At 36.8% G+C, this 20,047-nt stretch overlaps 1 protein-coding gene across 1 annotated transcript in view; it reads right to left on the bottom strand.

Moving 5' to 3' along the window:
• The window catches only part of tbck (TBC1 domain containing kinase), a 46,497-nt gene that overhangs the window by 16,682 nt on the left and 9,768 nt on the right, over positions 1-20,047 (bottom strand). Inside the window, exons 10-22 of the mRNA XM_059554632.1 lie at positions 19,712-19,860; positions 19,472-19,610; positions 19,249-19,348; positions 18,233-18,282; positions 17,991-18,120; positions 17,552-17,650; positions 17,167-17,229; positions 16,779-16,905; positions 16,324-16,374; positions 16,138-16,221; positions 15,638-15,723; positions 10,178-10,214; positions 8,849-9,010 (exon numbers count right to left, since the gene is read on the bottom strand). Of these exons, the coding sequence (XP_059410615.1) occupies positions 8,849-9,010; positions 10,178-10,214; positions 15,638-15,723; positions 16,138-16,221; positions 16,324-16,374; positions 16,779-16,905; positions 17,167-17,229; positions 17,552-17,650; positions 17,991-18,120; positions 18,233-18,282; positions 19,249-19,348; positions 19,472-19,610; positions 19,712-19,860 (1,277 nt within the window). The remainder of the gene's footprint in view (positions 1-8,848; positions 9,011-10,177; positions 10,215-15,637; positions 15,724-16,137; positions 16,222-16,323; positions 16,375-16,778; positions 16,906-17,166; positions 17,230-17,551; positions 17,651-17,990; positions 18,121-18,232; positions 18,283-19,248; positions 19,349-19,471; positions 19,611-19,711; positions 19,861-20,047) is intronic.

The following is a 20,047-nucleotide window of genomic DNA, read 5'->3' as shown; positions in this document are numbered from 1 at the left end:
CAGCAGTATCGACCTGCACCCCGTTTGGATACACCAGTCTCCTTCCAATGGCTTTTAAATGTTTAATGCCACTCGCTCCTCTGTGACGAGGAAATAGCCATTTAAAACCAGCGATCTGGAGAAAAACGAAGCGAAACAATCTCAAGATGTGAGATAACGGCCCACATCATGGATGCCTGCCAGGGAGATCCTGTAACAGCAGAGGCAGGCGCAGTTGCATGTGAGGTAAATTGAGGCATTTGAGGCATGCATTAGACAACTCAACAGCATGTGGTGGAGGAAACGACATCCGTGACCTTCTCAAACGTAAGTGTCTGCATGTTCTTCCGCGTTCGTCAGAACTACCGCCCCACGCGGTGTTAATTACACTGCTGTCACAATTACAGACAGAAAAGAGAAGAAACATCAATCCCTGGAGACCTCCGTTCAAACCCATCCTCTGCTTCAAAAGCAAAACTTTCAAAGGAGTTTAATTCTCGGAGAGCCTGTGCGTTCGTGGGTTTTCGCAGCATAACGTTACTAGTCAGTAAGCTGACAAAAGTTCTGCTTTGAAACAAATTCCCTGTTCTATGAATATTGATGCTTTGCATATGCCCAAAAAACCCCAGGCAACTTTTACAGACTTCCCCGAGAGAAATAATGTGACATGTTTGTAAATAATTCTCATAAAGTCTTTCTCTGAAGCACAAAATCCAACTGAGACAACTAGCTGAGCCTTGCAAAAGTGTTGTGGCGGTACCATGTCATAATAGATTAGGACTTTAACATGCCGTGGTATTTTGTGACTTTTATAGTTATGATATTAATACTCCAAAAAACATCAAAGGATACTACAGAACTAACACTTTACATCCCATAAAACAGATACAAAGGTAATGCCAGGATATGTCCCAAAACACTGCTATTACCATGGTAGCATGGTAAAACCAAGATATTTAACAGCATAGAAAGCATAACACACGGATCAATGATGATAACTTTTTCATCTATGAAGTTGCATTAAAAATGCTTAATACAGACTCCAATTATTGGAAAACGCCTCTAGTGCGATGTTTCAAAAAAAAAAAAAAAATATATATATATATATATATATATATATATATATTTTGATATTTTTAAAAGAATATAGCAAGGTGGTGTAAAACTCTGGAGATAGTAATAAAGTTTTTCCAAGTACTTCAATTAATGGAACTTTTTCTCCCTGCAAGTAGACTGGTATAATAATTTATTATTATCTTTTCAAAAACAGTGGTAGTTTTAGTTTAAAATATTACTATTTAAAAAACAATTGAAAATGATATTAGAAAGCGAACCTTTGTAGACCCCTTAATGATGTTTTGTAAATATCAGTATTATTATTATTATTTTAATTCAGACAATCTTAAGCAGATGTCATATTTGAAAAGAAATCATGTAATTTGTCCAAAAAAATAATAATATTAATAATAACAAATTATGAAAATAATGAAGATGTGTACACTCAAGGAAAAGATTTATATGTATTTAAAATGAATTTCATTATTACCCCACTTGCCATTTTCATACATACATAAAATACATATTTTGTACTACTGTTCGAACATGTTTTTATAAATGAGCTTTAAATTAGATTTGCAAACAATTTTCCCATCTCATATTTTTATATATCCTTATTTGTCTACAGAAAGAACAGACAGAATCAAAATCATCTGCATGTTTTTAAAAAAATGAGACCGTGTTAGCATGAGGAGGTAATAAAATGTCATCACAACAAAAAATGTAAACAAATATTACAAAATAAGAGATCAAACAGTATGTACAGCACTCTTTTTCATGGAAGAAAATATCCAACAGCACTGATTTACGATGGATGATGGATGCCAGAGCTGATTTAGTCCATTTATATATGTATGTATGTATATATATATATAGCATACCCAGGCAGCTTATTCCTAATCCAGTCAGCTATGTGCCGTTAGACTCCAGAAGCTCCTGCAGGCAGGCAGATGTACATGATATAACACTGAGAAACAGGTTTTGACACAGAGCCACTGGTTAATCTGGCTTGAGGAACTGATCAAACCTCAGTGCATCCCTCGCATTGTCTGATTCTGTCAAGTTTTCAGCAATATCTGATAGAAGACTGTCCTGTAAAACCTCTGAAGCTATTTCCAGACTTGTCAGTGACAGATGCTTATTAGCCACTTGTAGTCAGATCCTCTTTTTGTCAAAATGTGATTTGTGCTTTGCTTCCAGCTGGATATTTGTCTCCTGACAGGACGGAGTAATGGCGTGTCTCACGGGCTTCTGTTGAACATCGCTGACATGTCTAGATTTCTCTGTGATTGCTGGTGCAATGGTTTTGCTGATGTTAAAGTTGATTTCTTTAGAATTTTGCTTTTCTTTTGCTTTTTGATTTGGAATCAGCCCTAGCACCACCTGACAGACATTACAGAATCAGGCATCCTGTGAAATCATACTCATCTTTGTCATGATCCTAATCTCTAATTTTGCATTTCTGTTTGGTGCCATTAGTGCTGCATGTTTTAGCTTTAAAGGTGCAGTAAGTGTTTATGGTTCATATTCATCTTCTCAAACCACTCATATAACAGCATTAGCCTCAAACAAACAGATGCTCAGGTGTTTCAGTTCATTAACTTGGCTGAATGAAAAAATAAACTGCTCATGTGATCTTGACATGTTGGTCACAGTAAGTAAAATAAAATTTGTATTTAAAAAAGATCAATATAGAATAAAATGTATTTGTATATCACTGATATTACTTATTTTAGCATTATATACTTTTTTTATTTTAGTTGGATTTTTATTACTTTTTTGTAATAGTTCTGTTTAACTTCTATTAAGATTTTTATTTCAGTTGTAGTAATTTTAGTACTTCAACATTTCAGTTACTTGTGAAGTCAACAATTAAAAATGATTATTATTTAATATTTATATATTTTTATTTCAGCTTTATTGAAATTCCTAAAATTAATATTTAATATTTGAATAATTGTAGTTTTAGTTACCAAGATGAGTCTTCGTCTATTATCTGACTACCAAGTCAAATCTACTATTCATATTTTTGTGTACAAAGCATGTAAATTAGAAAATAATACATATTGCACCTGTAAGGGAATAGCTGAACCGACAACTGAAACAAAACATTTTATTTTATTTTATTTTATTTTGTGCCCCAGCCCTTTATATATGGTTCTGTATATTTATTTTCTAAATTTGTAATTGTTTTATTTAATTTAATTTTGTTTTGTTTTGTGTCCTACCCATTTAAATATGGTTTTGTGTCTTTATTTTCTAGAGATTCAAAAATGTATTTAAATATATACAAACTAAAGTGGAATAGACATTATCTTAGATGGTGGGAAAAACAGAAAGTATTATCACCATGCATATCTATTGCCAATTAAATAAGAAAAAGACATTTAAATGCCGCTCTCCTGCCCTTTTTTACCTTTTCACACACACACACACACACACACACACAAATGTAAAAAAATTATAAATAAATACAGTTTTAAACCTAACCATTGTTAACACTAGTAAGTTTTAGCCTGAAAGATACAGCGACAAGTTACAGAAATTGTCCTGCTTTCAACTGCCACGCTAACGTGATATTTTCCACATTATTTTGGGAAGTAATCCCTGCATTGTGGCTGAGTATACACACCATCAGCGTTCCTGCAGCGCTGAATGCTCCCAGCTAATTCCCTTACATTAGACTCAATCATCGTCCATCACTTCAGCCACGCCGCGCAGCTCAGTGTTGACAGCAACCTCGCGGAATAGTGGCAAGCAGATGCCAGAGGAAACACACAGAGCTGTCCTGACCAAAACACCACTCATCAGGCCCATTGGTGCCTGCTGCCTCTCCCAGCATACCACATGGAAAGAACGGCATGAGCCGCATAACTTATCCTGAGCTCATCGCAAACAAGTCCCAACTGAGTCCCGGCGTCAGGAAGCTTACAGGGAATAAAGCACATTGTTTGACAGAGGGGAGGCAAAGTGCACCTAACCAGACAGGTGTGCATCACTCTGCAGTTTCCAAGTCTGGGTCCACAGCGACTGTCTGTTTCTCAGCACTACACACAGTGTTTCTATAGTGTAAAGAGGATTTACCCACAGTGCACCTGCTCTTAATAATTCTAGCATATACTTGAGGTGTGGCCACATTTATCATTGCTCAGTAAAATTTTGTGGGCGAAATTCAGTAATTTTATCAGGAATCCACGTGATCTGTTTTGACGTGCTTATAAAAAAAATTACCCTTTTTTGTTACATTTCTATTTAGCTTCTATTTACATTTTTATTTTAGTTTTAGAAATTTTAGTATTTGAGCTTATCTAAGTTTGTTGGAAAAGAAACCATGTTTATTTTTCATTTCTTAAATATTTACATTTGTGACCCATGCAGTCAAAATGAGTCAGGATGCGCACAGTCTAATTTTGAGCTACAAGCAAAAGATGTGAAAAATTTCCGTTTTAGTCGAATTTGAGGTTTTCACAAATGTTGTGCACATACATCTTCTGATGCCGCTGGATACATCATCAGTGAAGTTCCTGGAATTATCGGGTGTTTCGACATCATACACCCTCCTCCAGGTGACCCAGCTGTGGCTGATCAGACCCCAGCTTGTGTCCAGCTGGCTGGACACTTAGTACTCCATGGCTCTCCTCTTTTTAGCCATAGCCACCTTGAAGCCCTCTCTGTTGCTTAAGTGAAAAGCTTATTCCAAGCAATCTTGGTCAGACGGTCAGTTCCAGCAGCACAACTTGTTTTGTGGATTCCGATGGTAACTACAATATGACTAGGGAACTTCAGCTGTTTTTCTAGGTCCACTAGCAGTTGCCAGTCCTTTGCAGAGGCCAGTATGCCTGCAGATTTCCTTCTCTACAACTCTGACGAAGTTAATTCTCTGCTTGGAGGGTCGGGACCACTTTGCCCTTTCAACTCCCATGTTGATAACTTCAACAATGGTCTTCAGGACTCGTTTGTGCCTCCATCGGTACCAGCCTTCTCCAAATGCCTCTGGGCAGCAGCTCAAAATATGCTCCAGAATTCCTCACTTGGAGCACAGTGGGTATGCTGGTGACTCTACTTTTCCCCATAAGTGGCTCATCATTCCAAAGCTCCATCCAGGTAACTTTTCTATCTATTGCTTCCGCCCATTTAGTCCAGGCTCCTTGTTGTTTCATTCCCACTGCCCTGCAGGATCTCCTCCACAGTTGCTCTCACCTCCTCCTGAACAAGGCTGTTCCTTTTCTTCCTTCTGATGAGGTTCACATGTGGTGCCGGAAAGGATCCCAACCTTTCCTCTGCCTTCTTAACAGCCTCTTCTTCCATCCATTTTCTGCCAGTCGTCACTTAGATCCCTGCTTAGGCTACTTTCTGGACTCTTTAGTTCCTGTATTGTAACACTTCTATAGTTCTTGTTACTTTGAACTTTAAGGATTTGAAAGGTAGTTGCCGCTTGTTTTGATGTCCATAAAGCACGATGCTGCTCAGGCTCTTCAGCAACCCCAGCCATCTCCTGAGGTAGCAACTAACTTACTTCTTCAAGATCTCAACTGTTGTAATCAGTACTTCATATACAAGAAGGGGCCACAGTATTCTAGGGAGAATGCCGTGCTGGTATACCCAGGCTTTAAACTTCCCTGGCAAGCCAGAACTGAAAAGAACTGTCGAACACCTTGCCTAGACTCTTGACTGGCTTTTCTGATATAATTGGAATGGCTGTGCCTGCAATGTGGAATCTTAGTTTATCTTCCACCTTCCCTTTCTTCAGTACCAATGATCTTGATTTGTCAGGTTTTAAATGCATACGGGCACTTCATTAGCTCCTCTAGGCCCTGTAAAATCCACCGACATCCTGGGATTGATTCTATGGTGACTGTAAGATCATCCATAAAAGCCCTGATTGGTGGTTGTCGCTGGAATACCTGCAACTCTGCCCTTTTGTACAGACATATCGATATAGGTGTTTTCTGCCAAATAGGTGCGATTCGATTGAAGACAGCACTGAAGAAGATCTTTGCTTCTATGCTCAGCAGGGAGATTATGCAGAACTGATCTATACGAGTTGAGTTTTCCTCCTTTGGGATCCATACCCCTTCAGCCACTCGCCAATGCTCTGGGATTACCCATCTACAGAAAACTAGCAGAATCTGCCACAGATGAAAAAGGAGTTTGGGGCAGTTTTTGTACTCTTTGTATGAGAACTGCAGCTCTGACAAGTGAAACTGTGACTCTGGTCCAGGAGACTCTATAAAGATGTCACACTAATCCAACTCCTGTTCTATTTTAGGATTGCTGTATGTATTGTATATGGATGTATTCTCCATGTGAACAGACCAGCTTTCCACTATGCTTCTGCCCCAGCAAATCCTTAGCAAACTTAAAGGGATCGGCTATAAAAGCAGCATATCCCTTTCACGACAGCGCCTCCGATGCCCCTCTGCTCGGCATCGGACCCTGATCTACTTTCACAGGATAAACATCAGCGGAGCTATGCCAATGCACTTACTCTCTCCTGCCTCCTTAAACTGGGACTTCAGCGCACTCATCTCCTGCCTGATGTTATGAAATCTCACTGCTCTACAATTCTTGGAGTAAGGTGGTCTCATACTTTTCTCCTCTTCAATAATGGTTGTCATGGCTTGCAGCTTTCCGTCAGCATCTCCCTTTACTGTTCCAACCCCCCCTCACCCCCACAAAAAATGTTTATTAAACCCTCTTCTAGCAATCCCAATGCTCCAAATAGTTATTAAACATCTAAAATGATCGCTATCTGTACATTTTCTGGAAGGAATACTTTTTTCTATGTTCACTGGATAACTGTTGCTGCTTCTTACCACAAGATGCAGGTCTGTTGTTGCAAAGCACAGCATTCCAGCTTTGTGAATATTCATATCAAATTCTCAGTGACATGAGTCCAAAACAGTAATATATGATTCTAAACCCATGCTGATGAAAACAAATCAATCGGCTGACTGACATTTACAAACTGCATGCATAAGGCGCGCCTTCCCTATAAAGTGCATCATTGTGAAATATGTCTTGGCAGGATTCAAACAAACATAATCTGTTATGATTTACATGAATGAACGTTATATTAGATCCATGCATTACAGTAGGTTTTAATATAGATTTTAATCAAACATATTCTCAAAATCAACTCTGCTGACTTAATCGACATTTTTTGTCTGATTCCAAGAAGTCATATATCGGTTTGAAAATATTGTAATGGAGAATGTGAAAACACTTTTTTTTGTCAAATAAAACAAAAAGTTTTAACTTTTAGTTTTAGGTTTTAGGGTTTTCAACAAATAACGTAAAAATTGAGAATGAATTTAATAAAGAATTCATTATTATGGAATAACATGAGGTATTGGATTTTTTTCATATATTTATTCAGTTAATAAAAATATTTGTAGCAATTTATTTAGCATTTCTATAGTATGCAATAGATTTATCCACAACCCACCTGCTCTACATAATTCTAGTCACAGGTATCATTGCTCTGTGAAATTTTGTTGAAGAAATCCAATCATTTCAATAAGTGCTTTTTAAATTGTATTAGTTTTTTTGTAAAATATCTATTTAGCTTCTATTTATATTTTTATTTTAGTTTTAGAAATTCTAGTATTTCAACTTATTGACGTTAGTTGGAAAATAATCATCATTTTCATTTTTTTAACATTTTTATTTCATTTTATTTTTATTCTCCCCATAAAACAAAAACTTTTAGTTTTTAAATAACTTAAAAACGAATAATTAATTGAATAAAGAGCCACAATGCACCTGCTCTACATAACTGTAGTCACATTTCTGCACGCTTTATAAACAAACTCCAGCTGTTCCAAAATGCAGCAGCTAGAGTTCTTACTAGAACCAGGAAGTATGACCATATTAGCCCAGTTCTGTCAACACTGCACTACCTCTCTATCAAACATTGTATAGATTTTTAAATCTTGCGTATTACTTATAAAGCCCTGAATGGATTAGCACCTCAGTATTTTAACAAGCTCTTATTGCACTATAGTTCTACACATCTGCTGCGTTCTCAAAACTCTGGCAATTTGATTATACTTAGAATATCAAAATCATCTGCGGGCAGCAGATCCTTTTCCTAATTAGCGCCAAACTCTGGAATAACCTACCTAACATTGTTCAGGAGGCAGACACACTCTGTCAGTTTCAATCTAGAACCTCTTTAACCTGGCTTACACATAACACACTAACACGTTTATAATATTCAAATCCATTAAAGAAAGTTATTCTTTGGAATAACATGAGGGTGAACAAGCGATAACATTTTCATTTTCCATAAATATATTTTTTGATTTATTCAAAATGTTGTGACAAGACCTTTACTCAGTTGATGGGGTCAAAATGGGATCTTTCCAATAAAATGAACTTTGAAGCTTTTAAATAAAAGCTCAATGTACTATGCAGAAATGTTCCTTCAAAATGCTAATTTATGCTAACCAAACAGCAAAACAAGTAATTTAGAAACTGTCATCAGCATACAACCACCCATGTTGACATATCAATGCCTGTTCAATATTCAACAACTTGGCCTGATGAATGAAAGTCTGAACTACACTGGCACACAGAGGTTACCTAAACATAACGCATATCATTTACACGCAGAAGTCTTAAAGGTACAGCAGCAACAGCTTGTCAGGTCAGAAATGGTCGCGAGAAACTAAATCATTGTATTTGCTACAAGAAAACCTACAAGTAACAATATACAGTAGATGGACTTTAGTATGGAAAAAAATAATAAAATGCTACAAAGGAATATGTAAAAGAAAAGAAAATGTGCATGTGCACTGGTGACTCTTACCAGGCAGGTCTGAGAAGAGCAGTATGCACTCGTTGAAGCCGTTGGCCAGCAGACGGTCCCTCAGCTGCTGTAGAATAGCTACACCGATGCAGAAGGGGAAAGAGGAGTTTCCCAAAAGCAGAGTGTCCCACAGGTGGAAGATCTTGTGCAGGGGGAACACATCTGCAGAGGAAATGGGACAAGAAATGAGTTATTTTGCAGCCTTTGCACTGTAACAGCTGCGCATTAATATGGTCAACAGGCCTTCTGTATCATGGCTGTTGCTATATTGTGTAATTTCTGATTTCAGATTCCAGAACTGGAACGATCCACATAAAAAAATAAAAAATAAAAATAAAAAAGACATTTATATAATGTTATTATTTCAAAAAGGTCATACAAATGTTCAAATGTTTATTACACAGTAGTTTTACATTATTAATATTTATTGATAACAATAAATTATTAATTTATTATGATTATTAATAACAACAACAATGAAAAATAATTTGTACATTATTAATGCAAATATTTGTTGCTAATGTAATATTAATAATATGCAAAATACTACTGTTTTTATTATTATTATTTATTTTATTATTATTGTGTGTTTTATCATAAGATACTACACATTTCAGAATGTATGATTAAACAATGCACAATTAGTCCATCAGTGCTTATTGTGTTGGAAATGCAAAAAGAACAAATCTGACGCATTTATCATCATCAAAGATGTAATCAGAACAATTCAACATGCCATAAATTACTACAGTGCAAATCACTATAATTACCGCCAAGGTTATATGTCCTTCTATAATTTGACCAACTGGATCGTCTTAACAGTGTTTTTGCAACCTTAATTTGAAGTTTTTTTATTCCACCGAACAAAAAGAAACCAGTCAACTTCAGGAGAAAAAGGGACAGTAAAGGCCCGTTCACACCAAGCACAATAACGATATACCGATAACGATATACCGATAACGATAGGATATAGTTCAAAAAAATCTTGTGGAGTTCACACCACAAGTATAACAATATAGAATCACTTTCAGAACTATTTTTTCCAGCTGATGAACAATAAAAATATTGACAGCCAAACAGAATCTATACTACCGTAACGAGCTCGAGAATTTAAAGCAGCAGACGTGCGCTTAGAATGACAAGACGATATCGTTCGCTGGTGTGGACGCTAATATCGTTATCTTTTTAGTTATCGTTCTTGGTGTGAGCAGCCCTTAACACTTCAAAATAAGGTCCTATTTGTTATTATTCTTTAGTGCATTAGCTATAATCCATCCAGAAAATAATTATGAAATTATGAAATCTTGCCAAGGAGTCACTGATACTTACGTGTGAACATTGTAAGGAACCACGGGATCGCATACAGCTGAAAGGAACAGAAAGAATGAACACTCATTCTTGCACAAAAAACATTTTTACATGAGCAACAATGTGATTAATATGAACAAACAGCACGGGCCCTTTTATAATTCCCAATAAAACACCTCAGCGATTGTTAAATTCATCAGAGGGAACCTGTTTTTGTCATTCAGGCCTTTGCTCCACAGCCACTGATCTATAATATAGAACTGGATTGCTCATGACGTCATGAAAGTGAAGCCGCTGCGTCGCCATATTGGTGATCCCTGGTGTGCGTAAACGTTCTATTGAATTAAAAGGAAATTGTATGATTTAAATTAGAAAACATCACCTAACAAGTCAGCTTTTATAAATATGAAGTATCTCTGTACATTATTACAATGCAAACACCCTAGGTATGTAAACAGTTTTTTTTTTTAAAGGTCGCGAATTTCCCCTACTTATTAAAAAGCTACGTTCATTACAGTAGCGAATAGTGGTGGAAATTATAATTCTTTCAAGAGATTCGTTCATTTTCAGTTCGTTCACCAAAATGATTCGTTCAGAATCGTTCACTGATTCGTTCAGTGATCATTTCTTCGTATTACACAAAATATGCCAGCAGATGGCAAAAAAGAGTGTATTATGTGTTATGTCTTAAGTCAACAAACGTATTCACGTGTTACAAAAACTGATCTGGCTTTATTAAAATGTATGCATAATCGCATTCAATATATAAAGTCTAATAAAGTTGTTCAGATGAACAAAGCACAAGGTTTTTTTGCCTAATTAGCATTTTAATTGTTTGGTCAGACAGTTTGTATATTATATATTCACATTCATACATCGGGGATTAAACATGGAGTTCTGTATACTAAATATCAAAACAAGCGTATGTGCACAGTACCTGTAACTGCGTTTTGCATTTTGCATGTATCCGTTCATTGAACTCTTTTGCGAACGACATGTGTGCCAGTTCAGTCATTTCATTCACGAACGAGATGTACTAAATCATTCAGCTCGTTCACGAACGACATGGGTATCAGATCAGTCATTTCATTCACGAACGATAAGATCTCTAGATCTCGTTCAGACTCATATGAAACTCGTTCATTGAAGGGCGTATTAGTTCACTACATTCAACAAATCACATGCTCCATCACATGTCATACTCGAAGGCTATTGGCTCGAGGTTGAGTAACTCTTTGACAGGATGAAACAGTTTACGGAGCTACCCGGTTCACTGAGCTGCGCATGCGCTGCTAATAGCGCCGCGCTGCTGTGGAGGGAGGAACTTCTGTGAACGAGAAATATGAGTCAGTGGATTGCGTGAATGAGAACGATTCGTTCACCTAAGAGATTTGTTCAAAAAGAACGATTCGTTCACGAACGACACATCACTAGTAGCGAACATGAACACGATAACCATCAGACGGACACGACCTCAACATATATAACAAACTACAAACTGCTAACTCTGAAATCTGAATTTATTCAGAGAAATAAATGACTATACACACTACGGATTTAGAAGCTTTATTTCCCAGACAGTAAGTTAAGCTTTTCATTTATAGAGAAATATTAACAACATAATTGTATTGTCCATTGCAATATATTAAAATCCATTTCCGATACTAATACGTTCATGTTTAACACTTCCTGAAAAATTATGTTCATAAAGAAATATGCTATATTTTGTGTTGGATCAGTTACCGGTGTCGTCAGTGCGCAGCAGACACACCCACCTAAATGATTTGAATATATCGTTTATACTGCCCCAAAAGACCGTAAACACTGCAGATAACATCTGAAGCAAAGATGAATTTACATACACATAACATAAAAACGAATCTGATTTGATTGATTTGCTTCAAAATCAGTTAGTTTAGGACAGCGGTTTGAATGTAAATCAATGGTGCTCTCTGCTGGTAGGGATTAGTAAGATGGCGGATCGAACACTTCCGGTGGCTTCACTGTCTGTTGGCAGTTTAGAACGCGATGAGCGATCCAGTTATATATATAGATCAGTGTTCACAGCCCTCTGTGAAACGAGAGGACGTGTGTGGGAGTGTAATGAACAGCCAGCATCCCCGCGTCTCTCTGCCCTCTCCCTCCAGCACCTGTTCCAACACTGCCTGTTTTCCCATGGTTCTGCTCGGTTGCGGTTGGGTAGGATGTATAATCCATTTCAGCAGTTGATTGGTGGCTCGGCCTCAGAGGGGTTTATGGAGAAATGAGAGGACGAGCGCGAGACAGGCTTCGGTCTAGCCAAATCAGCTCCCTGCTGGGAAGAGCTCCATCTCCGACTGAGACAGACTGACCACTGCTAAACATGACACCAGAGCCCCGGAGGAGTCAATATTAGAGGCAACGAGGAGCTGTACGTGATGGGACGAGGTCCAGTGACATCCTGACACCCAATATAGATGGTGTCAGAAACAATATTATACTGATTTGCTGATCAATCAACTGTTGAAATATTAATCATCAATGTTTAAAACAGTTGTGTTGCTTAATATTTTTGTGAAACCATTATAATTTTTTTACTGAATAGGAAAGTTCAAAAGAATAGCATTTGTAATCATTTGTAACATTATAATTGTCAATTTTACTTTTTTTAACGCATCCTTGCTGGAGTATTAATTTATTACAAAAAATCTTACTGACCCCAAACCGCCATTAAAGGGATAGTTTACCCAAAAATGGAAATTCTGTCATCATTTACTCACCCTTATGTCATTCCAAACCTGTATGAGTTGCTTTCTTATGTTGAACATGGAAGAAGATATTTTTAAAAGATTGCTGGTAAAAAAAAAAAATACACTATGGAAGTCAATGGCAACCACCAACTGTTTGATTACCAGCAATCTTCAAAATATCTTCTTTTATGGTTTGGTTTATGGTCAGGTTTGGAACGACATGAGGATGAGTAAATGATGACAGAATTTAAATTTTTGGGTGAAGGATCTCTTTAATGTCCTTCTAAAGTAACAGAACGTCACCCTTGATTGCACCATAACAAATATTACCCAATTAGATCCAAAATTACACGTTTGCCATTTTGTCCAAGCAATTCAATGAATGCTTTGAAAGAAAATCAAAACAAAAACGGTTAGTTTTGGCAAAAAACCCTGGCCTATCCAACATTATCAGAATACCAACAAGAAGCAGGACACAAAACTAGGTCACTTTCCTGCGAATTCCAGGCCGTGTGCTGCCAAATATAATAGCACTCATGCAGACTTTACTGAACTGAGCCAAATCCTCGACTAACATCAGCCAAGATGCATTCATGCCTCAAAGACAGTTTGATAATAACAAGATAAGTCAAGTCAGGGTCAAATATTATCCCAACTCAGTGAAAATTAAAATGACAACAACAGTGGGAACCAACAGACATCAAGCAAACAGCGCACAAAATGAATCTAGCTGGGGTGTTTTGAGTGGTTGCTAGGGTATTCTGGCCAAAGTCCACCTTACTTCAGAGAAAAGCATAAAATTCTACTAACAGGGCCCCTTTAAAAGCCAGCAAGGTGACTTTGGGATTGTGTTGTCAAGAAAACAAACACTTCCAGATCAAATGCATTGGGAATCATGGCAGGGTTAAGCCTATATAATGGTCTGCTCAGAGACTCCAGTTCAGCAGTGTCTTCTTTTGATTCATGCGGTCGAACCATAACAGCAGCTGTGCAGAGGCTGAACTGAACGCCGGTTCTCTGCTCCTGCATCAAAGACCAATTCCGTGTTGATTCCCACAACTCATCATTTATTTGGACCCTCAGTCGCAGAGCTGTGGGTGGATTTGTCTGTGGAGGTCACCTATCCATCAGTGTAGAGAGACATCATCTTGGCATTTTAAAAAATAAAGAGGGAGCGTTTGTGAATCACAGAATATTCTGGTGTGTGTGCGCTCGAGGAAAACTTGGCCGGCGATCAAATCTCAGGGTCAGCCACGTGTGTGAGCGCCCCATCAATGACACGAGCAACAGCAGATCTGACGTGTGACAGGACTTGAATGCATAGATGTGCTCGATCACTCTAGAGAGGATCTGCTGTCAAAACAAGCCATTATACTCTAAACGCAATCAAAAGCGTTTTATCTCTTACATTTATTCATTTTTAAATGTTCTAGTATGAGTCAATAATATGAATACCAACTCAGAATTGAGTGTACTAACTACCCTTTTAGTAAACATCGAAATAAGTTAAATGCAAATAAAAAGGGTCAAATAAATAAATTAATTAATACTAAAGTGAAACCAGAAAAACAAAATCAAATTAGCAAATGTAATAACTCATTATTGAAGTAAATATTTATCATTATAAACAATATTTAATTATATTAAATTCAAGGGTTCTGCAAGCTTTTCCAAGGTAAATTTAAGACTTTTTAAGACCAATTAAAGATAATTTGACAAATAAATGAAAGGGAAAACAATACGTCATTATATTTTCTAAATGTAAATTGAATGAGCAGCACTTCAAAGTTTGAAAACTGAAGTTTCAAACCATCTCCATTACATTTCACACACACACACACACACACACACGCGCACACAAACACGCACACACACACACAAACACGCACACACACACACACACGCACACAAACACGCACACACACACACACACATGCACGCGCGCACACACACACATGCACGCGCACACACACACACAAATGCACGCACACACAGATTGCTTAACTAGAACATGAAAATAACTTTGCTTAACTTAAACTTTCCAAAAAGCTTACATTTAAGATGAATGTTTAAGGCCCTAATTTGAGGAGAGGAAAATTAATACGTTTTAAGACCAGAAGATATAATTGAATTGTATTATTATTAAATATTATTAATTTAATAGCAATCATTTAAGTAAAATTTTAATTATAATAAAATATCATTAATACTGTTATAAAATTAATTATAATAAAATAATTATAAAATAATATAATAATATAATAATTATTTAATTAAACTGTTATATAAATTATATTTTTTATTAAAATAAATATGAAAAGTGATATATGAATATAACATTATTACTACATTTCATGTATTTTATAAAAAATATAATATAGCAATTATTATTATTATATTATATTATCTAAATAAAAGAATAACCTCACTCATTAATGTTTGCTATAAGTCATTGTTATTATAGCTCATATATAGTATTGTGGATTTGAAGAAATCCATTGACTCTTGAACACAACAAAAGGTTAATACTGAGTAACACATTGCTCAATTACATTTTAGACACAATATTTCCCATTCCGTTTTTGTTCTGCCATTGGAAACACTTTTAGGAGTAAACTAGCATATAGACGGCTCTCAAAGCTAACAGGAATGGATAAAATATTGATATCATGGGGCATGCAACAAAGTAAACAATGTCAATTTGATTTAATTTCGATGTGATCTCATGTGTTTTTGAAATATTTACACTTACATCAGGTATGAATCCAATCTCGTTCAGGTGGTTGCTGAGCTCGGGGTCGTGGAACGCAATCATCTGCGAGAAGACGGTCAGATATTCTGGAGAAGTGAAGAATAAGAGCATTCAGGCGTTTGCACTCGAGCCAAAAACACTTTTAACACGTTATACCGATGGCAGGACAAACACTTTGCTCAAAGCTCAGTCAGACAGCTAAACAAAGCAATTCTGCTCCTGAAGTGCTGACAGCTGAGCTTGCAAACGCAACAACAAACATGCCCAAATGTCAGGCTACAGAAATCCTGTAAGTGTTTACGGCTGCAATCACTGCAGTGTAACAGCCATTAACACTTAAAGGATTTTTTTAAAAACAGCTGCAATGCAAGCAAGCACGTGCAAACTGCCACACAAATCAGGCATGCTGCAAATCGATTAAATGTGGTTACTTTTTTCACACATTCCCAATCTTATACAGTAGTTCTGTTCTTTATGGAGAAACGAAAAGGTCCCCTTACCTTGTATCACATGCGAGTTGTCCTTCAGGAAGAAATTGTACAGATATTTGGGAATGAAGGCCGACATGCATGCATATGCAAGAGCTGAGAGGAAAAATAATAACAAGATTGAGTTAGTCCAGCTAGAGGCACTAATATCAGGAAGAATGTCAAAAAATAAATAAAGAAGTTGGCCAGAAATCTTACCTTCGTTGTTGAAATTTAGATAGAGGAAAGGTGCGCAGAGCGAATCCAAGCCTACAGCAAAAAAATCAAATCAAGACATACATGGGACAATCTCACAAAACCGGTCAAGAAAATGCCCATGTCATATTCTAAAATAAAAACGCACCACTGAGAGCAATTACATATCATTTGAATTATAATTTATTTAGAAGGAACATGGGTTTGATTGTAATGCTAATAAAAGGCATAATGAAAAACACCTTGTCATTCTTAAAAATAAACTTGATCTCTTCATATTTTAGGGTGAAATATGACCCAGATGTGTTCTTGACGGGTTTCTTAAGAGTGCACAAGAGTTGATCTGCTATCTTTATCCAACGGTGAATGCACAATAGAAACACTGCGAGTCTTTGGTGCCATCTAGTGGCAGAAAGCGGAACCGTGTACATGACCCCACCCAAGCATGGCTCCATCACCTTGCCAGTACACCAGATCAGGATGAGACACCACCCAAGCCTTGAGCACCCGGCGAAACTTGATGTGACCCTGAGGTGACGACAGCAGCTCGTCGTACTGGTGACAGCGAGGGATGTCCACTTCAATCTGCGTGACAAATGCATAAAATCTACAGCCTTAAATCAACTCAGACAAGTGGCTAGGTGGGCGATGCGTCTCCGTCAGCGCTGTTTGCTCTGGGATCGTTTGAAATATTCAGCAGTGGACAGTCAAATCTTAACAAGGCTTAAAGGTGAAAACAGGCACTTCACAAACAAAGTGAATAATTCAACAGGCTGATGAATTATTCAGCTTTTCAATAACCTCAATCAGTGCGAAGACTATTAAACACATAGGAAAGAGTCTCACCTGTCTATCAGTGGGGATGGACGTGTCCTTATCGATGCCATCATATTTTGATTGGATATCCCCCTGCGGGAGTACATTGATTGATTTGAATGTGGGAGTGTTGCACTAAAAGGCATGTTTAATATTAAAACAGAACAACTGTGTTGCTATAAAGTGAAATGTGCATTGAATTTATGTCAAAATTTGATTGATTGCACACGTCATGCATCAATAGTCCACTAATGACCAGAAAACGCCAGGCATGATTTTAAGCCGCCAAACACTTCAACATTTTGATCTGACTCAAGAAAACCAGCCCACGGTTTCCTAGAAAAACGGTCATAAAACATCTATTGCTGAACAATTAGAATATATTCCCTGGCGTATATGCAGTGTTTGTGTGTACCTCAACTCCTAATAAAGCTGCCCAGGCCAGACCCCTCAGAAGAGGAGGAATATCAACCCTCGCCTCCTTCCAGACCTGGTTCTTCTTGTAGGGGTACGCCTAAAAATGAACGTGAAACACATTTATGGAATTATTTACAGTAATAGCGGTTTGTTAAACCTCGTTTTATGAGCTGATGAAGTCTGTTAAACTAATATACTATGAATTATTTCTAACTGTCAACATAAAAAAAAAAGTGTAAAAAAAAAAGGTAAATCGATATTAATGATTTGTCTTTTTTAAAAATGTCAAAGACCTCAAAAACAACCCAGCATTTCATTTTGAGTCTTAATGAGCCGTTTGTTTTGTGGGTGGACATCCATCATGGGGTGATTTCTTCAGCTATTTTTATGTGGTCATTTTCAGAGAATGTGTGTGTGTGTGTGTGTGTGTGAAGGACCTTGAGCAGTCTGTTGAAGAGGACGATGCGGGTGAGCTGGTACTCGGTGTCTCTCTCCCGGATAATGAGGGGCAGTGTGACGGTGGCAGACAGTTCATTACTGCTGTTAGACTGAGGCAGGCTGGACTGCCTGCGGGACACACGGGACATTTCCACAGCATCAGACACACACTGACTGCTGCCAAACACACCACAATACTGAACACAAGATCAGACTTCATGAATAAGAGATGATTTCTTACTCATCTTCTAGTAACGGATAGTACGTCTCTCCTGCGACATCCTTCAGCCTCTGGAATGAGAGATTAGCCGTGCTTTAGTGTCACCTCACGTTATGTTTTTGGATTAGTAAAAAAAAAAAAAAAAAACACTGTCAAGTCTTGTACAGATTTAGTTTAATACTTAACATCTAAATTTATAAACCGATATTTAAAAAAAAAAAAACATAATAAATTTCATAAATAAATAACCTTTTGTGATAAATATGTAGATAATGCAATATTACATTTTTACAATGTCACATTTTATGCATTATTTTATATTTAATACAAACCCAAATCTTAATTAGACACCTAAATATTTAAGATAATCATAAATGAACATATTCATTTATAGAAATATTGTCTATGATATTCAATATGAACCAAAATCTTAAAACTTAAATTATACGTTCAATATTTAAGATAATAATAAATGAACGATATACAATAAAATATTGTCCGCAATGTTCAATATAAACCCAAGTCATAATTACACACCTAAACGTTGAAGATAATCATAAATGTACAATAAAAAATAAAACATTGTCTACGATATTCAATATAAACCCAAATCAAAATTACATATCTAAATGTTGAAGATAATTGTAAATGTACAATAAAATAATAATAATATTATATTAATTAGTTATACAAAAAACAAAAATAACATGATTCAAATATTTTAATGCTGTTAACATACTGGCCTAATTAATTAATTAAATAATCGCAGCATCCTGTAATCAATTAGATTAAGAATTTGAATCAACTGACAGCCCTAACATATACACACACACACACACACATAAAGATAGATAGATAGATAGATAGATAGATAGATAGATAGATAGATAGATAGATAGATAGATAGATAGATAGATAGATAGATAGATAGATAGATAGATTGACAGACATACATATATATTTTTGTTCTGTGCTTTTTAAAAAAATTATACATTTACAATTGTATTTTGATGGCCTATACGAGCAAACACCCTTACATTTTTTAGCTGATTAAGAGAAAGCGTCACAGTTGTGTCATCGAGGAGGAAACTTCTGTCGCGGCCTTGACCAAAAGACTCGCCATCCTCCAAAATGAACCTGGAGAGCAAACACACGAATGCAAACAGCTGTTTAAAACAGATGATTTATTCTGCACGCTGAGACAGTCGTTAAGCTGATTCTCAAGCTGGCGTTCTGCGGGGGTCAGAGATGTGGGAGTACTTGGGAAGGGTGCAGATGGGAGGTTTGGACTGGATGATCTCTTGATTGGTCAGCTCTTTCTCCAGGTCTCCTCCTGCCAAACACCACAGATGATGCACCTCATCTATGGCTCTCTCTGACAGGTAGTTCTCTCCATCATCTGCACAAATTCAGCAGTATCGTCATTAACACTATTTTTAGAATTCGTTTTTTGATAGTCATTAAAACTTTTTCCACAGTGTGAGATCTAGGCACTCGAACCTTTCCAGAGTTCACTGATGTCCTCGGGAAGCTGTAAATGAGCACAGCGCGGGGAGGCGGCAAACAGACGCACAGGGCTCTGGTAGGGTGTGTACTGACAGGAAATGATCTCAAACACAGAGTCTTCCAGAAGCTCGGCCGGAGTGGGTCTGAAAGACAAGAACAATCAGACACTAACAATTATTAGTAATTAACCATAAGTTTGATCCTCTCTCTTTACTCACATACTGTATGCATTAATAATTATTAGTAGTATTAATATTGACTAGTACAAAGCAAACAAGTATGGGAAATTTGATTAGGGCAAATTCCCTGTATGGAAATTTTAAACACTTT

This window comes from Carassius carassius, chromosome 7 (assembly GCF_963082965.1).
Source record: "Carassius carassius chromosome 7, fCarCar2.1, whole genome shotgun sequence".
NCBI classification, from domain to species: Eukaryota; Metazoa; Chordata; class Actinopteri; order Cypriniformes; family Cyprinidae; genus Carassius; species Carassius carassius.
The sequence above is the reverse complement of the archived record's forward strand: the minus strand, read 5'-3'. Positions and strand labels throughout refer to the sequence as shown.